Below are 20,441 nucleotides of genomic sequence, written 5' to 3' on the forward strand. Positions count from 1 at the left end.
AATACACAGCCCTACTTTCTAGTCTTCTGACCACTCATAGCCCACGGACACTTTGTCATGTGGACTGGAGGAGACAGTGATCGAACCGCCAATCTTTCGATGAGTGGACGACCTACCTCTTGAGCCACAGCCGTCCCTTGCATAAAGCATCTGTGAGATATGACAAAACGTATAGACCTTTTCAAACTTGCCAACATAAATATTCTAAATGGGCCCCTTAGTATTTCCTGTTCTAATGGTTGTTAATGCTAATTTTAATGTTAAACTTGGACCAAAGCTGTTGCCCTAGCAACAGAATGGCATTGAAAAGGTCTGTACGTCTGGGGTCTGCGGATGCGGGGACCCCTGTTGGTAGGATGAAAGTTAAATCTAATGATTAGCACCCATCTGTCTTTCACTCTGTTCTCCGGAAATGCAGATTACACACCCAGGGGATGTTGAGGGGGAGATAGAAGGTCATCAGTAAATGCCACATAGATGTGCTATACATCATCTGAAAGCTGGGAACCTGAAGATTAACAATCTTAATAATGCTCAGCACTGTGTGTCAAGTTTTACTAGTCATAAACCAGAAATAAAAATTGTTGAATAAAATAAATTGTGAAAGTGTATAAGGGCTTAGAACATTATGATTGATGGCCATTCCCATGCTCAATTATATCTCATACTGTAAGTTGTTTTGGGGTTGATACCATTTGTTACACAGATTTGGTGCTAAATTTATGACCACTCGAAAACTGATCAAAAATCCCTCCAAAATGCCACATTAAGACACCAAGACCTTAAGGAACACCATAGAAAAAGCCATGCTGTGATTTGGTATCAAAAACTTTTGACATTTGGAGATTTCTGGATTTTTCAGCGATTAGATGGCGAGCACTTGGGTACTGCTCAGAAACCCCCTTATTGTAAATCTAGCTAGGAAAGCCATCCATCCTCTGAATGCTCTAGGTCTCTAGTTTGTGGCTGTAAAGTTTCATGAGGCTGTGATTATCCTAGAGGTCACCACAGGTCATTTTATACAGTGAGGTTACATTTTTAAAAAATAGTCTCACTACAATGAAATGTCTCCTATGGGGAACTTCTTCACACATGAATACAATTGAGCTCATTGAATCCACAGGAGTGTCAGCTTTAAAGTTATACCCAATTTATGCAAAGCCAAGACTTGTTTAGGGACCCCAGTATGCAGAAATATTAAAATTCACCATTTTAGAATAGGCAAAAATAACACATTGAAAACTGCATTGATTATCATAAAGTGGGCATGTCTGTAAAGGAAAGACTCGTGGGTACCCATAGAAACCATTTTCATTCACATATCTTGAGGTCAGAGGTCAAGGGACCCCTTTGAAAATGACCGTGCCAGTTTTTTCTAACTTTGGAGTATTTTAAGCCAATGGATTCCTTAGGTTGTCTAGTTTCATATGATACCAGTGCCTTTACTCTAGCTTTACTGAGCCTGCTACAACCTCTGAAAGACAGTATGTAAGCCGGGCCCCCCGGCGGACCGTCAGTTTGTCAACAGGTTTCAAATATGTTGATTAAAACACTGTTGAATCCATTTCTAATCAGGGAGGTGTTTGGTGTGTTATAGAGTGATCTCCGGGGGTACATGGTGGGAGTGTATTTGTGTTGGAATAGGAGGGCTCTATCATCCAGTGGCAATATATCTTTGTGTGATGTTTGTGTGTGCCCCTCAGAATGCTTCATATGTGGAAAGAGAAGACCCAGACCTCCCAGTATGTGTAGAGCAGACGGTATTGGTCTGGATCCCCCTGGGGTTCCTGTTGCTCTGTGCCCCTCGACACCTGGTGTCTCTCTGCAGAAGAACACCAATGATCACAAAACACCTGTCTAAGCTCTATCTCTGCAAACAGGTAATGCACACAGCTGTTCCAGTCATAATGTGATGCTGAGGGGGAAGGAGAGGAAGCTGCATTTTCACAGTAACACCAGCAAAAAGTACCCCATGATTATAAAATCTTGATCCAAGGGGTCAACGATAAACTTGTTTCTTTTCTCAGTAGGCTAATTTGGATTATTTTTATTTAAAGATCTCCTCCAGACATTTTTTTTAAGATATATAGAAATACTGAGCTTGGAATAATAATTTGTGGCTGGTAGGGTTTTTCTACAAAAAATGTTCAGCTACATCGTTATAAATTCTTTGGGATTCATCTGCTACTCTTGTCTTTCTTCTCTCTCCTCAGCTTGTGGTGTCTCTGTTGTTCCTGACGGCAATAGCAGGCCTGGCAGTCACATTTGCAGAGGATGATGGTTCAACAGTGAAAAGTCCTGCTGTATACTACGTAAACCCCGTCCTGTACGCGGTCACATGGGTAAATACAGCAGGTTTTTGTAAGGATTTATTTGTTCTGGTGCTCAAGTTGGAACGATGACATGTTTTGTATGTCTTTCTTGTTAGATCCTTCTGCTGTTGTGCCAGGCAGGCGTGAGGCGGAGGGAAGGATCAGTAGACTCAGCCACTCTCTTCCTCTTCTGGTTGCTCCTTGTTGTGTGCGACGTCTTCCCTTTCCAGACCCTCCTGCGAGAGGCGCTCAGACTGGTACGAGCAGAGACATTAGATCAAGTTGGGAGCAAGGCATTCAGCTAGAACAGAGGGTTTCAAAGTCTGAGACTGTGGGCCTCCCCTCAGACAAAATACGGAAAAAGGCCCCACAACCCTACGGGATCATCACGATTATGTTATTTGATCCTATAGATGCTAGACAGAGCCAAAATAGCCTAATATTGCTTAGTGACATAACTTCAGACATGTATTAGTTTCTGACTCTGTGAAAGTGGGAAAAACAGTACTATATCTCTAAACAAATCACACACAATTAGGCAGAATGCAATCTCTTGATTTGATGCATTTCAACTCTCTGTATTTATTGGTAATGTGCCATTCACTGTTGCACCCCTCCTTCTTTGTTACACTCATTTTCGACCAACAGGGAGAGATCAGAGATGTCCCTCGTTTCTGCCTTTTCTACATTTCCTTTGGCTTGGAATTGATCGCACTTGTTCTCTCTGCTGTGGCTGATATCCCTCCAGAAGCCGAGGAGCTTGTAAAAAAGGTAGCTAAGCTCCCAGATGGAGGCTTTTTTTGTTTTGTTATTTATATTTATTTGATTCTGCGAGATTCAGAACAACAAATATAATACACTGAACCTTCATCACCTCAGCCTGCTGTGAACGTAATCCATCTTCCATGTTTTTATCAGAATCCAGAGACAGGTGCAGCATTTTTGAGCAGAATCACTTTCAACTGGTTGAACAGGTAAATGAAAAATCTCTACTGTAAGAATCCAAGCAAACCCCCCACACATGTACGCCTCAAAATGTTCAACTTCTCCTTGTTTCTTCAGCATGGTGCTGAAGGGGTACAAGCAGGCCCTGGTTCAGGAGGACATGTGGGAGCTGAGCGAGGCGGACAGCACGGCTGACATCAACCGGCGCTTTCAGCACTTCATGCAGTCGGAGTTGGGCGCAGCTCGGGTCCGGTTACAAAACAAGTTGAAGAAAAAGCGGGATGAGAAGAAAGACAAAGCCCAGGAAGAGGACGTTCGAAATGGTCTCTCCAACGGTCTGGCGAAAGGCGTCAGTCAGGATGTGCTGATGGTAAGAGTGTGCAGAGAAAAGCACTTAACACATATGTACAGAACATTCTGTTGACCTCAAAATGGATTTTATTTTTAGTAAAGCCCATCGATTCAGTGTTCAAACAATATTTTTCTGTAGGAGGAAAAGGGAAAGAAAAAAGATGAAAAGGAGGAGAAGAAGAAGAAGAAAAAGGATAAAAAGAAGGAGGAGAACGACTATCCCAATTCATGGCTGATTTCCACCATTTACAAGTCCTTTAAAGGGATTCTGATTGAATCTGCCTTCTTCAAACTTCTGCAGGACGTGCTGGCTTTTGCCAGTCCTCAGCTCCTAAAGTGAGTCAAGCTTTCAATAAAACCCTCTCTCAGGCAAAAAGATATGTTCCCTGATTTCCTGTGTTTTTTTTGTAAAGTAGCTAAGCAGCTATTTACTGATCGTGATTTGAAATTATTTCATTGCTCCTTACATAGACTGAACACAAATCCTGAACTTGTTTAGTCACAACATAGTTATGCCGTGACTACTTACCGCTGTTTACTGCTCTTTCACTCCGTCAGCAATCATTAACTCAGGGTCAGTTAACTGGACGTTGAACTGTTGGAAAAGTGGAGAAGGCCATAGAAAACTCAGAATAACAAATGAGCATTAGAAAGAATAATAATACATTAAAGCTGAAGTAGGCGAGATTGGAGCAAATATGATTAAAAAAAGGTTATTTCTATATCATAACCAAACCAGAGCACAACCAAAAGGAACACTCTCTCAATAAAATGACCCGTTATTGGTCAAAGTCTCCCGTCACGGGGACATTTTTTAAAGCCTGAAAACAGAGCCATGAGGAGGTGCAGAAGTCTAGTTTTCTCTCAGAACACTTGAATTACAATATGCTGAAAGGTTATTACGGAATTTTTGCCCAGAGATGCCAAAAATATACTGCCTACTGCCATTTTAAGGCCTATATGAAAAATAAATAACTGCCACTAGATGCTTGAAATATCATAGCATGTGTTGAGCTGCCCCATCAAATAACTTTTTTTTTTGTACTTCTCCTAGATTGATGATCTCTTTCACTGCGGACAAATCCAGGCATACCTGGGAAGGCTATCTGTATGCAGCGCTGCTCGTGCTGGTGGCCATTCTGCAGTCTCTGTTCCTGCAGCAGTACTTCCAGCGTTGCTTCGTGCTGGGGATGAAGGTCCGCACGGCCATCATGGCTGCCGTGTACAAAAAGGTAACAACGCGAGTGAAAGCACGATGACATTTTCCTGTTTACCTCACACATTGTTACAAAAAGGAAATAAATTACCTTGTCTGTTCACATCATAAGAAATAAATCACCTCGTGTAGTTTTCATCACCCAGCCTCATGTCAGCTGTATGAGTGAAAATCACTTTCATTAACGCACGTAATGGCCACCAACTGGTTAATGAAATAATTCACATTCTCTGCCTGGGTTCCATGCCTTGTATCCTACAAGAGCAATTTCTTCTCCAATATAACTACAGTTAGATACAGTCAGCAAAAGTGTCCTCCACTTACTTCCTTTCCATTTCCCTCTCTCCCAACAATCTCTTCTTCATCTCTTTTCCAAGGCATTGGTTGTGTCTAATGACACTCGTAAAGAGACTACGGTTGGGGAAACGGTGAACCTGATGTCAGCAGACGCCCAGCGCTTCAACGACGTAACCAACTTCATCCACCTGCTGTGGTCCTGCCCTCTGCAGATCCTGCTGTCCATAGTCTTCCTGTGGCTGGAGTTGGGACCTTCTGTGTTGGCCGGACTGGCAGTCATGTTGCTGATGGTGCCGATCAACGGGCTGCTCGCCACCAAGGCCAGAAAAATCCAGGTCAGCAGAAATGCAAACACATACAGGATTGTTGTTACACCTTTTAGAATATTGTGCGCTGCATATACCAACAATAATAGACCTTCAAGTTTAGTTTTAAATTTGAATTACAGATCAAAATACTTTTTGTCTTTAAAATATAAGTAATAAGTAATATTGAATGCTAACACTGATGATGTTAGACATGTGGTGCACTAAAAAGGAACACCATACACCAGGATTTACTTACATCCAACTGTAATGGGGGGTGAGATGTTAGTAAACTTCTGGTGCAAAAAAGGCACGGGGCCTACAGAGTGCTTTGTGCTGAAATGCTCTGCTATATTTATCTCTTAAAAAACAGCAGGGAGAGTGAGGCCTTTTCAGCTCTTGCCTGTTTATTATACTGATTATTTCATTACTGAAACCACAGAAACAAAGGAAAAATGTTGCCATCAGTATTACCTGTGCGCGCACAAGCGAGATCAATATTAATCGGATGTTTTGAAAGTTCAAAATGCACATTGAAAGAACAACCAATTTAATTTTGTGGTCTGCAACTCTTATCTCCACTGTGAGCCAAATAACCACACAATCACTTGTGGTGGCAGTTTCTGTAAAAACAAGACACAAACTGTGGTCACAACCTGTCTTTCAAGTAAATTTAATAGAAGCACCTGCAGATGGACTCACGAGCACAGTTACAGAGTGAACTGAGGCAAGCGAGCCCTGAGTACAAAGAGTATAGAGTATTTATACAGTTTAAATCATAACACGAAGATAAGTGCAAGGAATACAAAAAGAGGAATGAGAGAAAGTGTATGATTGCATCAGCACACAGCAGACAACAGAGCATCACAAGTCATAATAAGTATCTCAGCAATCTGTAAATGTCAGGTCACTGTCTTATGGTGACGCAGCTGAACATGTGAAGCCTTGAGATAATCTAAAGATACACTTTCTTACAGCAGATATGAAAATTGCCATTACATTCCTCCCTTTGAGCTCACTTTAATAATTAACATATCTGATCAACACTAAAATACACTAATACACAAAATTTAAATTTTGAATATACTATGTGATTTTGATTTAAAGTACATGAGAAAGAAGGAATTTAAGCTTAAATCAAAATTTTGAATAGACTATGTGATTTTGATTAAAGTACATGAGAAAGAAGGAATTTAGCTATCTCAGACAATATCATCATAAAATGGTAGTGTCCACTCTGGAGGTGGAAAAAGGTCAGGAATGCCTTTCTCCAGCCCTGGTGTATGTACATATTGTCCGACGGTAGATTTAATCAAAGAGGCAATCATAGCTTTAGCACAAGGAATAATGCAACATACAAATAATGCAAACATTGTGATCATTGTCAATAAAGGCGTCAACATCTTCAGCAACGTGTCTTTCCAACCATTGTCGGTCAGCCAAGACCACCAACTCCATCCCTTTGGAGTCTGGGAGTCTTTGCTTCTCTCCTCATGCAGTAGGTCGTTAAGGTGGGAGACAACATGCGTCATGTTGTCTGAAATGTCTGGAATGTAGGTGCAACAAGTCTCTTTTGGTTCGGTTTTGTTGTGTGATGTTCAGCGTATCACAAGGTTGGCCTTGTTTCCACCAAGGCCCTTCATGTAGCAGTAGCAGTGGCGGGACCATGATGATGGCGATCAGGGGTAGACAGCAGATTCCTTCCCTCCGGCTGCACCCCAATCGTCCGAAGGGGTGCCGTGCTGCGTCTGTTGGCGTCATCTCGTCAGCAGTGTGACCTCAGCTCACCCCAGATAGTGTGTTGCTTACTTGCAGTTTGAAAAACTTGGGTGCACTCACCCGCCTCTCTCTCCCCAACAACACAGAACCGGGGAAAGCGTTGGCTCACTTACTGATGTTGATGCGCGTTGGTTGATGGATCGTCAGTTGGTTCAGGGACCCGTCTGCAATGGCTGGCGTGGATCCAGGTTGCTCTCTCTGCAACCTTTACTGCCGTTTCTGTGGTGAGGAGCACTTGGTGGGGTCCGTTCCACCTGCGTGCTCTCCAGTTTTTCCTCCTGAAATCTTTCACCACGATCCAGTCACCTGGCTCCAGGTCGTGCAGCCTCCGGTCTGTGGCTCTCGGCAGGGAGTCTTTCACCTGTTTGTGAATATTATGGAGCACAGAAGTCAAATTTGCACAATAACGCAACATTTCATCTTCGCACTGGCCAGTGTTGGGGAGTTGCCTTTTAACAGGACCAATCCCTGTGTTTAGTGGTCTCCCAAACAAAATTTCAAATGGGCTAAGACCACTCCTGCTTCTCACCCTTGCTCTCATGTGCATCAGGACAATTGGTAGTGCCTTTGTCCATGTCAAACCTGTCTCTTCACAACATTTAACAAGTTTGTTTTTCAATGTCCCATTCTCTCTTTCAACTGCCCCCCCACTGGCCGGATGGTAAGCACAATGTTGTTTCATGTTGATGCCCAGATATGCTCCAACACTCTTGAGAAAGGTTACAAAAGGTGTGCCATTGTCACTTGAGATTTTAGCAGGGATTCCCCATTTTGGAATTATCTCTCTGATTAATGCCTTTGCAACTGCTGCAGCGTCCTGCTTTGATGTTGGAAAAGCTTCAACGTATTTTGAAAATAAATCGACAAAGACAAGGCAATATTTCTTTCCCTCACTCGGTGTTAGTTCAATAAAATCCATTTGTAAATGATCAAATGGTTTCTGTGGAGGTGGGTGAGCGCTTTGTGGGGTTTGGATTCCTCTACCCACGTTGTTAGTAGCACAGATCACACAGCTTTGACAACATTTTTGGGAGTAGTTAGAGAAACCTTTAGTGAACCAATATCTTTGTATTTCCCTCATCATTGACCCCTTTGACGCATGGTCCTTCGCATGCGTCAACTTTGCATAGTAGGGAAATAGATATTTTGGTAAACAAGGTTTACCATCTGGACTACACCAAACTTTGTTAGTGACTACACAACCAGCTTTCCTCCAGGCAGCTTTCTCATCCTGAGTAGCTCTCAATTGCAGCTCCTGTAAATCAGCAGTCGGTGTTATTGTTGTGTCAGGCAAGGAAAAACATTGATTAGTCATGTTTGTTTTTGCCGCAGCCTTTGCAGCCGCATCAGCTCTGGCGTTACCTTGTGTAACTGTGTCAAGGTTGTTAGTGTGTGCTTCACATTTGCAGATAGCAACCTGCTTGGGGAGCAGCACAGCGTCAAGAAGAGCAGCAACCAGTGTGTGATGTGCAATAGGTTTGCCAGATGCGGTCAGAAACTTTCTGTTAGCCCAAATTTGTCCAAAGTCATGGCAAATTCCCCATTTATAGCGACTATCTGTGAAAATGCTCACTGCTTTGTCTTTAGCATACTTACATGCTTCAGTCAATGCCACGAGCTCTGCAGCTTGGGCAGAGTAGTTGGCGGGGAGCGGTTGAGCCAATATTGTGTCGTGTAATGTAGTGACCGCAAAACCTGCTTGATTTTTTTCCAGTTGCTGGGTCCCTTGAGGCTGAGCCGTCCACAAACAGTTCTAGGTCTGCATTGGTGAGTGGCCTGTCCTGCAGATCTGGCCTGGGGGAGCAAACTTCAGTTATTACAGCAACACAGTCGTGTGGCTGTCCATCATCTGCTGTGGGTAGAAGAGTGGCAGGGTTTAGAACAGTGCATCTTTTTACCACAATATTAGGCATTTCCAGCAAGATTGTGTTATACCTGAGCCACCTGGCCGTTGAAAGGTGAGAGGTCTTTTGTTCAAGCAAAATCATTGACACCGCATGTGGAACTAACAGGGTTAAATCAGCATACCCTACTATGTCACGTGATGCCATTACAGCTTTTTCAGCAGCTGCCACAGCTCTGAGGCAATTTGGAAGTCCTGCTGCTACCGAGTCTAGTTTTGATGAAAAGTAAGCTACAGGTCTCTGCCGTCCCCCATGATCCTGTGTTAGTACTGATGTCATGTACCCCCCCCGGTCGTCAACTGTCTGTGTGAATGGTCTGGTGCAGTCTGGTAGGCCCAACGTTGGAGGAGATTGTAGAGCTAGCTTTAAATCAACAAAAGCTTTTTCTGCTTCAGGTGTCCAGACAATTTTGTCTTTTGCAGTGAGGCCTTTTCCATGGGCAATTGCTGCCAATGGTGCCTCGATTTCAGCATAATTTGGAATCCATTGCCTACAATAGGATGTTGTGCCGAGAAAACTCATTACCTGTTTTTTTGTGTCGGGTTTTGGGATAGTTTGAACGGCTTCAATTCGTTTGGGCGAGAGGGTTTTGCCCTCTGCAGTGATCACATGACCCAGAAAGGTAACCTTCTCAGAAACAAACTGCAGTTTTGATAAACTTGCTTTGTGGCCATTTTTTGCTAGGTGTGTGAGCAGGGCAACTGTGTCCTGCACACAAGCCTCTCTGGTAGGGGAGCAAATCATCAAATCATCAACATACTGCAAGAGGGCGCTACCCCCCCCCCCCCCCCCCCCCCCCCGCAGTATGAGTGAATCCAGATTTTCCTTTAATTTAGCATTAAAGACGGTAGGGGATTCGGAAAACCCCTGACAAAGACGGGTAAATGTGTACATTTTGTTCTCGAAAGAAAATGCAAACCAAAACTGGCTGTCTGTGTCGACTGGGATGCTGAAGAACGCATTTGCCAAGTCAACGACAGAGAACCACTTACTATCAGATGGAACCTGAGAGAGAATTGTGTGAGGATTTGGAACATTTGGTGCACGTGCATGTACTGCAGCATTTACTGCTTGTAGATCTTGAACAAATCTCCACTCATCTGGCTGTCCAGCATCCTTGAGTTTTTTAACGGGAAAGATTGGTGTGCGAACAGGGGATCGGTCGCATGGAACAATCACCCCGGCTTTAAGGAGAGCATCAAAAACTGGCTTGATACCCTCAACTGCTTCCTTTTTTAAAGGATATTGATTTTTGCATGGCCTGTAGGAAGATTTAGGTGTTATCACGAGTGGCTCAGTATTTTTAATCAATCCGACGTCATACTTATGTTGAGCCCATACACATGAAGGTACTTGTTTTAGCTCAGGAATGTCCTTTGCGTTATTCACAAAAAGGTGTTCTAATAACGTGTCAAAGGGACTTTTTGCTTGTTTATGTTTAAACCTGGCAAAGTTTGACAGTTTGCATTCTGTGTCTGGGAGGAGTTCAACAGATCTGACTGCGTTTACTACAGCAGAAAATCTCTTACGGTGTACTTTTAAGACCCTGTGAAAATCAATTTTGGGGTCCGCTGTTTTCTCCCACCCTGTAGCATCATTACACCTTTTAGTCTAAGGTCCCAATTCTTGCAACCTTTCATCCTTTGATTTGACCAATGAGACGTTGGGATCAGAGTGTGGTATCTGAAATAGAGACTGAAAAAGTGTGTCAGGCAGAGTCACTGAAACAGCCAGTCAAGCTTGAGTTTGTCCTTATCAAGGCTCTCTCTGTACCATTTGTTTTCAAACTCACTGTCTACTCCAAAAAGAGATAAGCGAGTTGCATTGCAAGTCATGTTTTCTCATAATATCTGTGTGTGGCTGTGGAGAGAGCTGTAGCTTGGTTTATGAGAGTGTCATTAACAGAGTTAAGTGCAGTGTTTGGGATTTTCCATTGGTAGGCATATAACAGGTCCTCTTTACTATATTTGAAAAAAGATGTTGTTTGCTAATTCTGGTTACAACTATGCCCTGTGGTGTAGATATCAAAACTATCCCCAGTAAAACAATAAAATCTCTCCCCATCAGGTTAATCGAACAGTGTTTTGATAACAGTAAAGAGTGTTTGAAATCCCCCTCAATGTTATCCCAGCATGGTAGTGGAACTGTGTATCTTTTTACCACAGATGATGTCTTCTTTGGCATCTGTTTATACTTAGCATATAGTTCAATAGCTTTCTCTTTACCAGTTTCCTGTACAGATTCAAGATATTCAATTGCTTGTGAAATCATGAGTTGTGTGCCTGTGTTCTTACGTGTCTGATGTGCAGATAGGTCACTGTTTCCCGTCTCCGTGTCAAAGCTAGATGAATCCTTCACTGTCCTCGACCCCTCCGCTAGTCAATCAGCCTGTGTGTCCTGGTTCTCAGGGCAATTCCTTGCCCAGTATCCCATCTTTCCACATCTGAAGCAGGCGTTGGATCTCCCCCTGCCTCCATCCCTTCTGCCATGGCGCGATTCTCGACAGTCTCAAGGTTTCCGCATTCCCAAAGTGATGTAATTGCGTTTTATCATCTCACTGATCTCTGGTCTCATTGATGAAGCGGTCCCGAAGATGAGCTTCCCAGGGACCGACCTCATTGTTTCCCCTCATGGCAGCTAGTCGTAGGAGGCCACTGTGTGTTGTGAACCTCTGTGAGTCTGATAAGGTACGCAGACACAGTCTCATAGTCTCTCTGCTTGCACAGTGAGATTTTGCCAATGTCCATTCCAGGCTTGGTTGCTGAGCTTCTTGGGCCCTCTTCCTCCGTCATGGCTCCTTCCACTGGTGGAGGAAGAGGTGGAGATGGAGGTGGAGATGGAGCGCTGGGCAGCACTGCCTGGGCCGGCTGTTGTCGTTGCGGGGTCGAGTCCAGATCAGGATCTAGCTTGAGACACTGAGACATGGATTTTAGTAGTGCTGTCCCTGATTTTTTTGTTTTCTGTCCCTGATGGTTGCTTCTTCTACTTTGTTTTTTAAAGCTTGGAGCTGTCTTATGCTAAAACTGCCAGTGCTTAGAAATCCACACTCGTTAACCCACACGTCAAGTTGGTCAAATACCTTTTATCTTTGTTGTTAGGCGACATTAATTGAGGTGGATTATCACAATCCTTTGAGTTTGCTATGATTTGCACCCATTTTAAAATATAGTTTTCAAGATCTCTTCAATATCAATGTACTTTTTAGTTAAGGGGTCGTGGACTATTTTTATCAAGATTTTGCTTAGAGATTTCTACGGGTGGTTATACCTTTATATACTTCAACTCCTACAGGTGATTATGCTTTAACTCCAGTAAGGTCTTACTTCTAAATACTCTTTCCCCCCCTCTTTTTTCTTTTTCCTCCAGTGTGTGATCAGTCCACTAGGTCAAAAAGAAAAAAGATAGCAATATTATTATTATTATTATTATTATTATTATTATTATTATTATTATTATTATTATTTATTTATTTATTTATTTATTTATTTATTTATTTATTTATTTACACTATGTGTGATTACAGTGTATTTTATTCACTGAGTTCCCAGAACTCCTTCTACAATATTATTATTATTATTACACTATGTGTGATTACAGTGTATTTATTTACTGAGTTCCCAGAACTCCTCCGAGTTCCCAGAACTCCTTGTGTATTTACACTTATACAAGAAAAACAGTGTATTGATGTTATCCCTCTGAGTTCCCAGAACTCCTTGGTACCGAAAAAGTGCTAGCCCGGGATTCTACAGCGGTCGTCTTACACCTGCCCTGTTGACACGTCTGTCACAACCACCCTCAAAGTGGGAGAATCCCTATCTTCATTCCCACAACAGCGCTTTATCCCCCTGTACAGATACTGTATCCCCCTGTACAGACGCCGTATGAATGAAATCTAACTTACCAGAAAGACAGAGTTGTTTTCAGCCACCTGGTTCTTTTGGATCACAGCGGTGAGCGAGACTTGGTCCTCCGGCGTCAGGCCCCCACTTCTACACCCTTTTTATGGGGAGGTTGAGGTTAGAGTCCCGGACTCCAAGCCGTGCACGGTCTTTACCCTCGCACAGAGTTCCAGCGGTCCTGCTCACACGAGTGATCCTGCCGACAACGCCAAATTGTGGTGGCAGTTTCTGTAAAAACGAGACACAAACTGTGGTCACAACCTGTCTTTCAAGTAAATTTAATAGAAGCACCTGCAGATGGACTCACGAGCACAGTTACAGAGTGAACTGAGGCAAGCGAGCCCTGAGTACAAAGAGTATAGAGTATTTATACAGTTTAAATCATAACACGAAGATAAGTGCAAGGAATACAAAAAGAGGAACGAGAGAAAGTGTATGATTGCGTCAGCACACAGCAGACACCAGAGCATCACAAGTCATAACAAGTATCTCAGCAATCTGTAAATGTCAGGTCACTGTCTTATGGTGACGCAGCTGAACATGTGAAGCCTTGAGATAATCTAAAGATACACTTTCTTACAGCAGATATGAAAATTGCCATTACACACTATTCAAGAAAATTTGTTTGTCTTTTACAATAGCTATGGCTCACATGCAGGCGTTAGTGAGGATCAAATGGGTCGAGTATTTCTCCTGAGACTTTCACCACATAGATCCAGTGTTTGTTTGGGTGGCAGAAGAATATCCATGCATTTTATTTAAATGTCAAAGATGTTTTCAGAGAAATGCGAAGCGGCTTTGAGAAGCTTCGAGAACACTTCACATGTAATGCTGCAAATGACCTCTCTTCCTAGCTGTATTATTACTAGTTATTATTACATTAGGTTAAAAGTGAGCAACTTTTTAATTTAATTTAAATTCTAATTTTAATATTCTATTTATTATTTCTCATTGTGTGTGTTTTTGTTTGTTTTTAATCCTTTGCCAATTATTTAATCTTTTTTTTTGTCTTTTTGTGCATCTTTTTTTAGTAAAACACAAAATGTTGTTTGCATTGAACTTATCATAAATAATAATAATAATAATAATTAATAACAAATAAACCATTACTGCTATCTCTTTAAAAAAGCAACTTTTATGACATTTCCTACATTTCTTTTTTCTTTTCAGATCGAGAACATGAAGTTCAAAGACAAGAGACTGAAAATCATGAACGAAGTACTTAATGGGATCAAGGTGAGTAAATAGCCCATCATCAAAGGTAATTGTTGTAAGAACACCACCTCTTCTAACCTTTTTCGAGTAAAAATAGTTCAGGCTGATTGGTGGAGGTGGGGGCCTTCCTCAGATGAAAGGATTTCATGCCTTAGGAAAAAGCTGAAACGTTAGTCCTCAGTGCCTTCTATTATCCTGCATCCACCACCTGTGGTTTATTGATGTTGGCCACAAGAGGTATGAATGCTATCATTCTGTTCCCTCACCCTTCCTTTTCCGTGTCCTCCAAAATGCCCTCTACTCCCTCGTCCCCCTCTTTGCCTTTCGTCTCCCACCAGATTCTGAAGCTGTTTGCATGGGAGCCGTCCTTCCAGGCGCAGGTGGAAGACATTAGGGGGGAAGAACTGAAAGTCATGAAGAAGTTTGCCTACCTGTCGTCTGTTTCCACCTTCATCTTCAGCTGTGCTCCGGCTCTGGTGAGTCCTGTTAAGGAGCCTCGTAAAAAAAGACGAGAAGCAGCAGGTCATGGATGGTCTTTTTTGCAAATCTCTATTCTCCTTGCAGGTTTCACTGGCCACATTTGCAGTGTTTGTAGAGGCAAGCCCAAGCAACGTGTTGACCGCTGAGAAGGCTTTCACTTCCATCTCTCTTTTCAACATCCTCCGATTTCCCCTGGCCATGCTGCCCATGCTCATCGCTGCTATCGTGCAAGTAAGGGAACAACAACAACACACGCTACACGCACACATACCAAACCTAAAAGACCACTAACTTGTTCTTTTGCACTTCAGACGTCAGTGTCTAAGAAGCGCCTGGAGAAGTTTCTGGGAGGTGAAGACCTTGACAGTGACATTGTGCGCCATGACCACAGCTTCAGTACGTTCACCATCTGCATTTACACCTGTTCCTCCGCTGAGCAGTGAGGCATATTTATTGGTACATGTACAGTACATAATGTCCTATCTGTGCACCTGTGTTCATCTGCTAGACACTGCTGTTAGCATACGTGATGGTTCCTTTGCTTGGGAAAAAGAAGCTGAGCCTCTGCTGAAAGAGTATGTTTGTTGTGTCAAACACAAAATAACACATTTGGATATTACACTATATAGCTGCAAAACATTTGTGTTTAACCCTTTACAACCGTGACCATATTTATTCTGTGCGTGTTTGCCAGTGTGTCCTTGGATATTAAGCCAGGTCGGTTGGTAGCAGTAGTGGGAGCTGTGGGCTCAGGAAAGTCCTCGCTCATGTCAGCCCTCCTGGGAGAGATGCACAGCACCAAAGGCTTCATCAACATTCAGGTGACACCTTGTTCCTGCCTTCGCCAAACAATAATACTGTAGTGTGTTCAGCCAAGGGCATTTAATACCCACAACATTCTGTTGAGTGTTAATTAAAATTACCCAGTTCAAACCAGTTTTAATTAGAGTGTATGAAGATGTTTTTTCCACTGCGGTAATAATTGAACATTCACTTCAGTACACAAAAAGTGATTCAAGAGTGCAGGAAAAAAAACAGTAAAATTTGACAGGATCTTGATTGAATTTATTTGATGATTAAAGATACAGAATAACTCAGCAGTAGTTACAATCATCAAGGATTAAAATACAAAATTATTTCCACTGTGGTCCTCCAGCATACAACACAACAAAAACATAAAAACCACAACAACACTCGAGACAAAACACATTACAACGGCAGAGTGGCACAGCCTACACGTTCCAAGCTCTCTTTGTGATCTAATTCAGGCTACAAGTTACTAAGAAACCATCTTTTTAAGTCCAATTTGAAGTTTTGCTCTGATGTGATCAATATTAGACTTGAACAGGAAATAGCTTTAACCTTTCTATACTTCCTGAGAAAAGCCAATAGTAAAGGCTGCTGTAAAAATGTGATTTCTTCAAACAGTTGAACAATGCAGCAATAAGATAAGGCTTTAACCTTTTCTATAAATGCAACTATAAGTGATTTGCTTTTTGCCCTCTCAACCGGTGTAGTGTTTGGTTTGAATGGCAGGGGGCTGGACACCACTGTGGTTAGAAGGAACTCTGTGCCTGACTCTTAACGTTTTTCTGTCCAGGGCTCCCTTGCCTATGTGCCACAGCAAGCCTGGATCCAAAACGCCACTCTGAGGGATAACATCCTGTTTGGCTCTGCCCATGAGGAAAGGAGGTTTCAGGGAGTGATAGAGGCCTGTGCCCTGGTTCCCGACCTGGAGCTGCTGCCTGGAGGTGCCCTCACCGAGATTGGAGAGAAAGTAAGAGCCAAGGATTAGAGGATTTGTGTATGATAGTCGTTGGAGTTTCGTTGCTGTGTATGGCTCACCCTATGTAAACATATTCTGGATGTTCAGTGAGAACACAAACACAATCATACTTGTCTGAGCTGATCACAAACCACACAAACCCAGCTGCAAGCCTTGTTTGTGCCCCTTGTTTTCAAAGACAATACCAATGTTAGAATTATTGTCAATGTATTTTTTATCAATGAATATGTTGTAAAATCCTTGTGATATTAATTATGGGTCAAATCACCCTTCGCTACCACTGTTTTTGCATCCTTTGCAGCCCATTTACTACATTTTTCTTTCAAATATACAGTAAAACCAATTTGCAGAGACTTAAAGGACAAGTGTGTAATATTTAGAGGGATCTATTGGTAGAAATGGAATATAATATTAATAAGTATGTTTTCTTTAGTTTATAATCAGCCGAAAATAAGAATCGTCGTGTTTTCGTTACCTTAGAATGAGACGTTTATATCTACATAGGGAGCGGGTTCTCTTAATGGAGTCCGCCATGTTGCACCGCCATGTTGCACCGCCATGTTGCACCGCCATGTTGCTACAGTAGCCCAGAACGACTTGGGCTGGAGTCGATAACGTTACTCTCCTGTTGTCGCTACCGCTCTTTCTCTTGCTTCACCACTCACTTCCCTTGTACACACACACACACACACTGTAAGCAGGTTCTGTTCCAGAGGACCTACGCTACTCTTACTACACCTGGCTCTAGAGAGGGCCATTCGCGTTTTCACGTCAGCCACCGTAGCTCTCCAACCCGCTTGGCACACGGGAGAGCCTTCAGTTGGTTGCAATCTTAATCTCACCGCTAGATACTGACAGATCCTACACACTGTTACTTTAAAACCAGCTCAGAAATCCATGACAACGTGGTTATATTATTTCTTAAGGTTGTGTTATTTTTTCATAGAAATATAGTTCTTGTTCTGAAGATTCAACAACTAAGGCATATCAGCTGCCAAGCAACATTACATCGATGACACATATTGTTCAAAATGAAAACCCAGAGACGAATAATAAGAAACACCTCTCCTCTCCTCTCCTCTCCTCTCCTCTCCTCTCCTCTCCTCTCCTCTCCTCTGTCCTCAGGGCATCAACCTCTCAGGGGGTCAGAAGCAGCGTGTGAGCTTGGCCCGGGCGGCTTACAGTCAGGCTGATATTTATCTATTAGATGACCCCTTGTCTGCTGTGGACTCTCATGTAGGAAAACATCTCTTCGATGAAGTCATTGGACCCAAAGGACTACTCAAAGACAAGGTTCGTGCTGAGCCTTAATGCATTGATCAGTATTAAATGTTTCACTTCAAAAGAACTACTATTTGAATATGGTATAATTCACAGTGACATGTTAAATATATTGGTAGCAGGCAGTTCAGAATATGATTTTTTTTTTACCAAAGATAGGTGTAATAAAATGTGATTTACAATCCTTTCATAGACCCTATATATTCTTATTTTTTTACTGTCCGAAGTGAATTATGATTTCACAGCTGAGGGCAAGTGTGTCTTTGTCTGTACAGACTCGTATCCTGGTGACTCATGGAGTGAGCTTCCTGCCATACGTAGATGAAATAGTGGTCTTGGTGGATGGAGTGATTTCTGAGGTTGGATCCTACAAGAGCCTTCGTGCCAGCAAAGGAGCTTTTTCTGAATTTCTAGACACATATGCCAAAGAGCAAAGGAATAGAACCCTTTCAGAGTCAGGTAATTACACAAGTTTTCTCACTGCATTATTGATGTAAGATGCACAAAATACTGCACTTTTGTGGCACAACCAAAAACTGTGGCTGAGGTCTGCATATGAGTTATAATGTGATTATGAGCTTTATATAGAGCTATAGATACAGTATGTAAGACACCATGTATGCTATGTGACCATATTTATTCAGATCATCGCCAGGACACTGCAGATGTGGAGCTGATCCCTGATATAGAGGACACTCAACCCGACTCTCCTTTGGAGGACACAGTTTCTTTTACGCTAAAGAGAGAAAACAGTATCCGCCGCAGCCAGCGCAACGGCAGGTTAGAACTCAATGAAGTGATGGGCAACAAAATAGACAAACAGCTTGAGTGAGTGAGGATTAATGTAGGGGCAGTGGGCTTCTCGTAGGGCACATGGGCAAGTCACCATTATCACAAGATCCCATGCCCAAATATTGTCTCATGCAGTATTTCTTGTTTTCATGCACTGCATACAAGTACAATATTTGAATCTCTGGTAGCACTTTTTAATAACCATAATTTATAAATGGTAAATTGATAGTTAATTCAAATTTAGTTAATAGTTGTTTTACTGTTAACAAACAATGAAATTATAATTAATAATGTTTAGTAGTGCTATAATTTATGTTATTTTAACAATTGCAACGGCTACTTACTTAAGAAACCAATAATTTGACACAAAAACAATCCGCCGGAGTCCCACATCAGAACTGCGCCCATAGCAACGGTCTGTTATACATGGCAACGTCTGCTATAAAGAAATAACAGATTGACCAATCGGAATCGAATATTCAACAAAGCCGTGTAATAATGGTTTGTAAACCATCCATAAACATTATTTAGATTTATTTATTGTCAATGGTTAATAATTGGTTTCTGGTCCATCTATCTACGTAACGTTTTTAGATGTTTTACGAACAATTTCTTAAAGGTTTACAAATCATTTGGTAATTATAGAAAATGTTATAATGTGTGCAACAATAAACTATTAATAAATACTTAACTAATGTAATCAGAATGTAATTGTTATTGTCTCCTATCAGCTATGATACAATATATCATTTATAAACTAATTATTTCACATTACACAAACTAATGATAAAATAACAGAAATTATAGCATTACTCATAATGAGAAAACATTATTAATTAGAATTTCATTGTTTGTTAACAGTAAAATATCTATTAACTAAGTTTAATTAACTATCAATTTACCATTTATAAATGATTATATGCTTATTATAAAGTGTTACCGTATCTCCCACTAAGTATTTCTTCATGCTGTTTTCTTCTGTGGTCTTTTCTGTCCTTTTTTCTAGTGTCAGACTAAGAAAAACTAGCACCATAAGAAAACCAGAAGATGTCGGTGAATCAAAGAAAGGCCAGAGGCTGATAGAAAAGGAAACTATGGAAACGGGACAGGTAATCTAAGTTCTTGGTTTGTTTAAATACTTTTTCCAACAGCACAATTGACACATAATTAGAACCTTTTTCTGAGCCTTTTTGTCTCTCTTATATCAAGGTGAAGTTCTCAGTGTTCGTCCAGTACCTGCGCGCCATGGGCTGGGGATATACTGCCATGGTCTTCGTGGTTTTCTTGATCCAGAACATTGCGTTCATTGGTCAGAACCTGTGGCTGAGTGACTGGACCAATGATGCAGTGGATTACGCCAACATTACATACCCTGACTGGAAGAGGGATACCCGGGTTGGAGTGTTTGGAGTTCTGGGAGTGGCTCAGGGTAAATGAACAGGCTTTTTTTTTTTATTTCACAAATATTTTCAAGTTCATGTCAGTTAGCTTCAAAGCTAAAATGAAATTTAGTTCCATTAGGGAAAGTACAATCCAGTAGTTCTACAGTATATGAATAGTTTGACATTTTGGGAAGTAAGTTTATTCACTTTTTTGCCTTAAAGGTGCTAAATTCGATATTCAGAGCATTAATATAGCAGCAAACAACAATTTGCTATGTAAAGATATAGAGGAGTAATGTTTACCTGAGCAGAGAATGAAGTCGCTCTCCGTCTGTGTGTGTTGTAATCCAAGCTTCTCTGCGCTTTGTTGACATCATCGGGCCACATGCTTTCAAAGCATGCAGTGCATGTGAGCGTGCCCCACTGGCTTGCTCACTGCCAGAAGTGTAGAGCCCACCCTCCGGTTCTTCCTCAGGTAAACACTGTTATCTCTGTCA

At 41.8% G+C, this 20,441-nt stretch overlaps 1 protein-coding gene across 1 annotated transcript in view; it reads left to right on the forward strand.

Moving 5' to 3' along the window:
- Nucleotides 1-20,441, forward strand: part of abcc2 (ATP binding cassette subfamily C member 2) — a 39,918-nt gene that overhangs the window by 2,547 nt on the left and 16,930 nt on the right. Inside the window, exons 2-22 of the mRNA XM_074645771.1 lie at nt 1,704-1,880; nt 2,214-2,342; nt 2,429-2,569; nt 2,961-3,083; nt 3,231-3,286; nt 3,375-3,627; nt 3,748-3,944; nt 4,663-4,840; nt 5,202-5,456; nt 14,179-14,244; nt 14,562-14,699; nt 14,788-14,934; nt 15,015-15,099; nt 15,212-15,278; nt 15,398-15,524; nt 16,304-16,480; nt 17,615-17,782; nt 18,046-18,229; nt 18,415-18,550; nt 19,569-19,671; nt 19,772-19,991. Coding sequence (XP_074501872.1) covers nt 1,704-1,880; nt 2,214-2,342; nt 2,429-2,569; nt 2,961-3,083; nt 3,231-3,286; nt 3,375-3,627; nt 3,748-3,944; nt 4,663-4,840; nt 5,202-5,456; nt 14,179-14,244; nt 14,562-14,699; nt 14,788-14,934; nt 15,015-15,099; nt 15,212-15,278; nt 15,398-15,524; nt 16,304-16,480; nt 17,615-17,782; nt 18,046-18,229; nt 18,415-18,550; nt 19,569-19,671; nt 19,772-19,991 — 3,127 coding nt within the window. The remainder of the gene's footprint in view (nt 1-1,703; nt 1,881-2,213; nt 2,343-2,428; nt 2,570-2,960; nt 3,084-3,230; nt 3,287-3,374; nt 3,628-3,747; nt 3,945-4,662; nt 4,841-5,201; nt 5,457-14,178; nt 14,245-14,561; nt 14,700-14,787; nt 14,935-15,014; nt 15,100-15,211; nt 15,279-15,397; nt 15,525-16,303; nt 16,481-17,614; nt 17,783-18,045; nt 18,230-18,414; nt 18,551-19,568; nt 19,672-19,771; nt 19,992-20,441) is intronic.

Source organism: Sebastes fasciatus, chromosome 9 (genome assembly GCF_043250625.1).
Source record: "Sebastes fasciatus isolate fSebFas1 chromosome 9, fSebFas1.pri, whole genome shotgun sequence".
Taxonomy (NCBI): Eukaryota; Metazoa; Chordata; class Actinopteri; order Perciformes; family Sebastidae; genus Sebastes; species Sebastes fasciatus.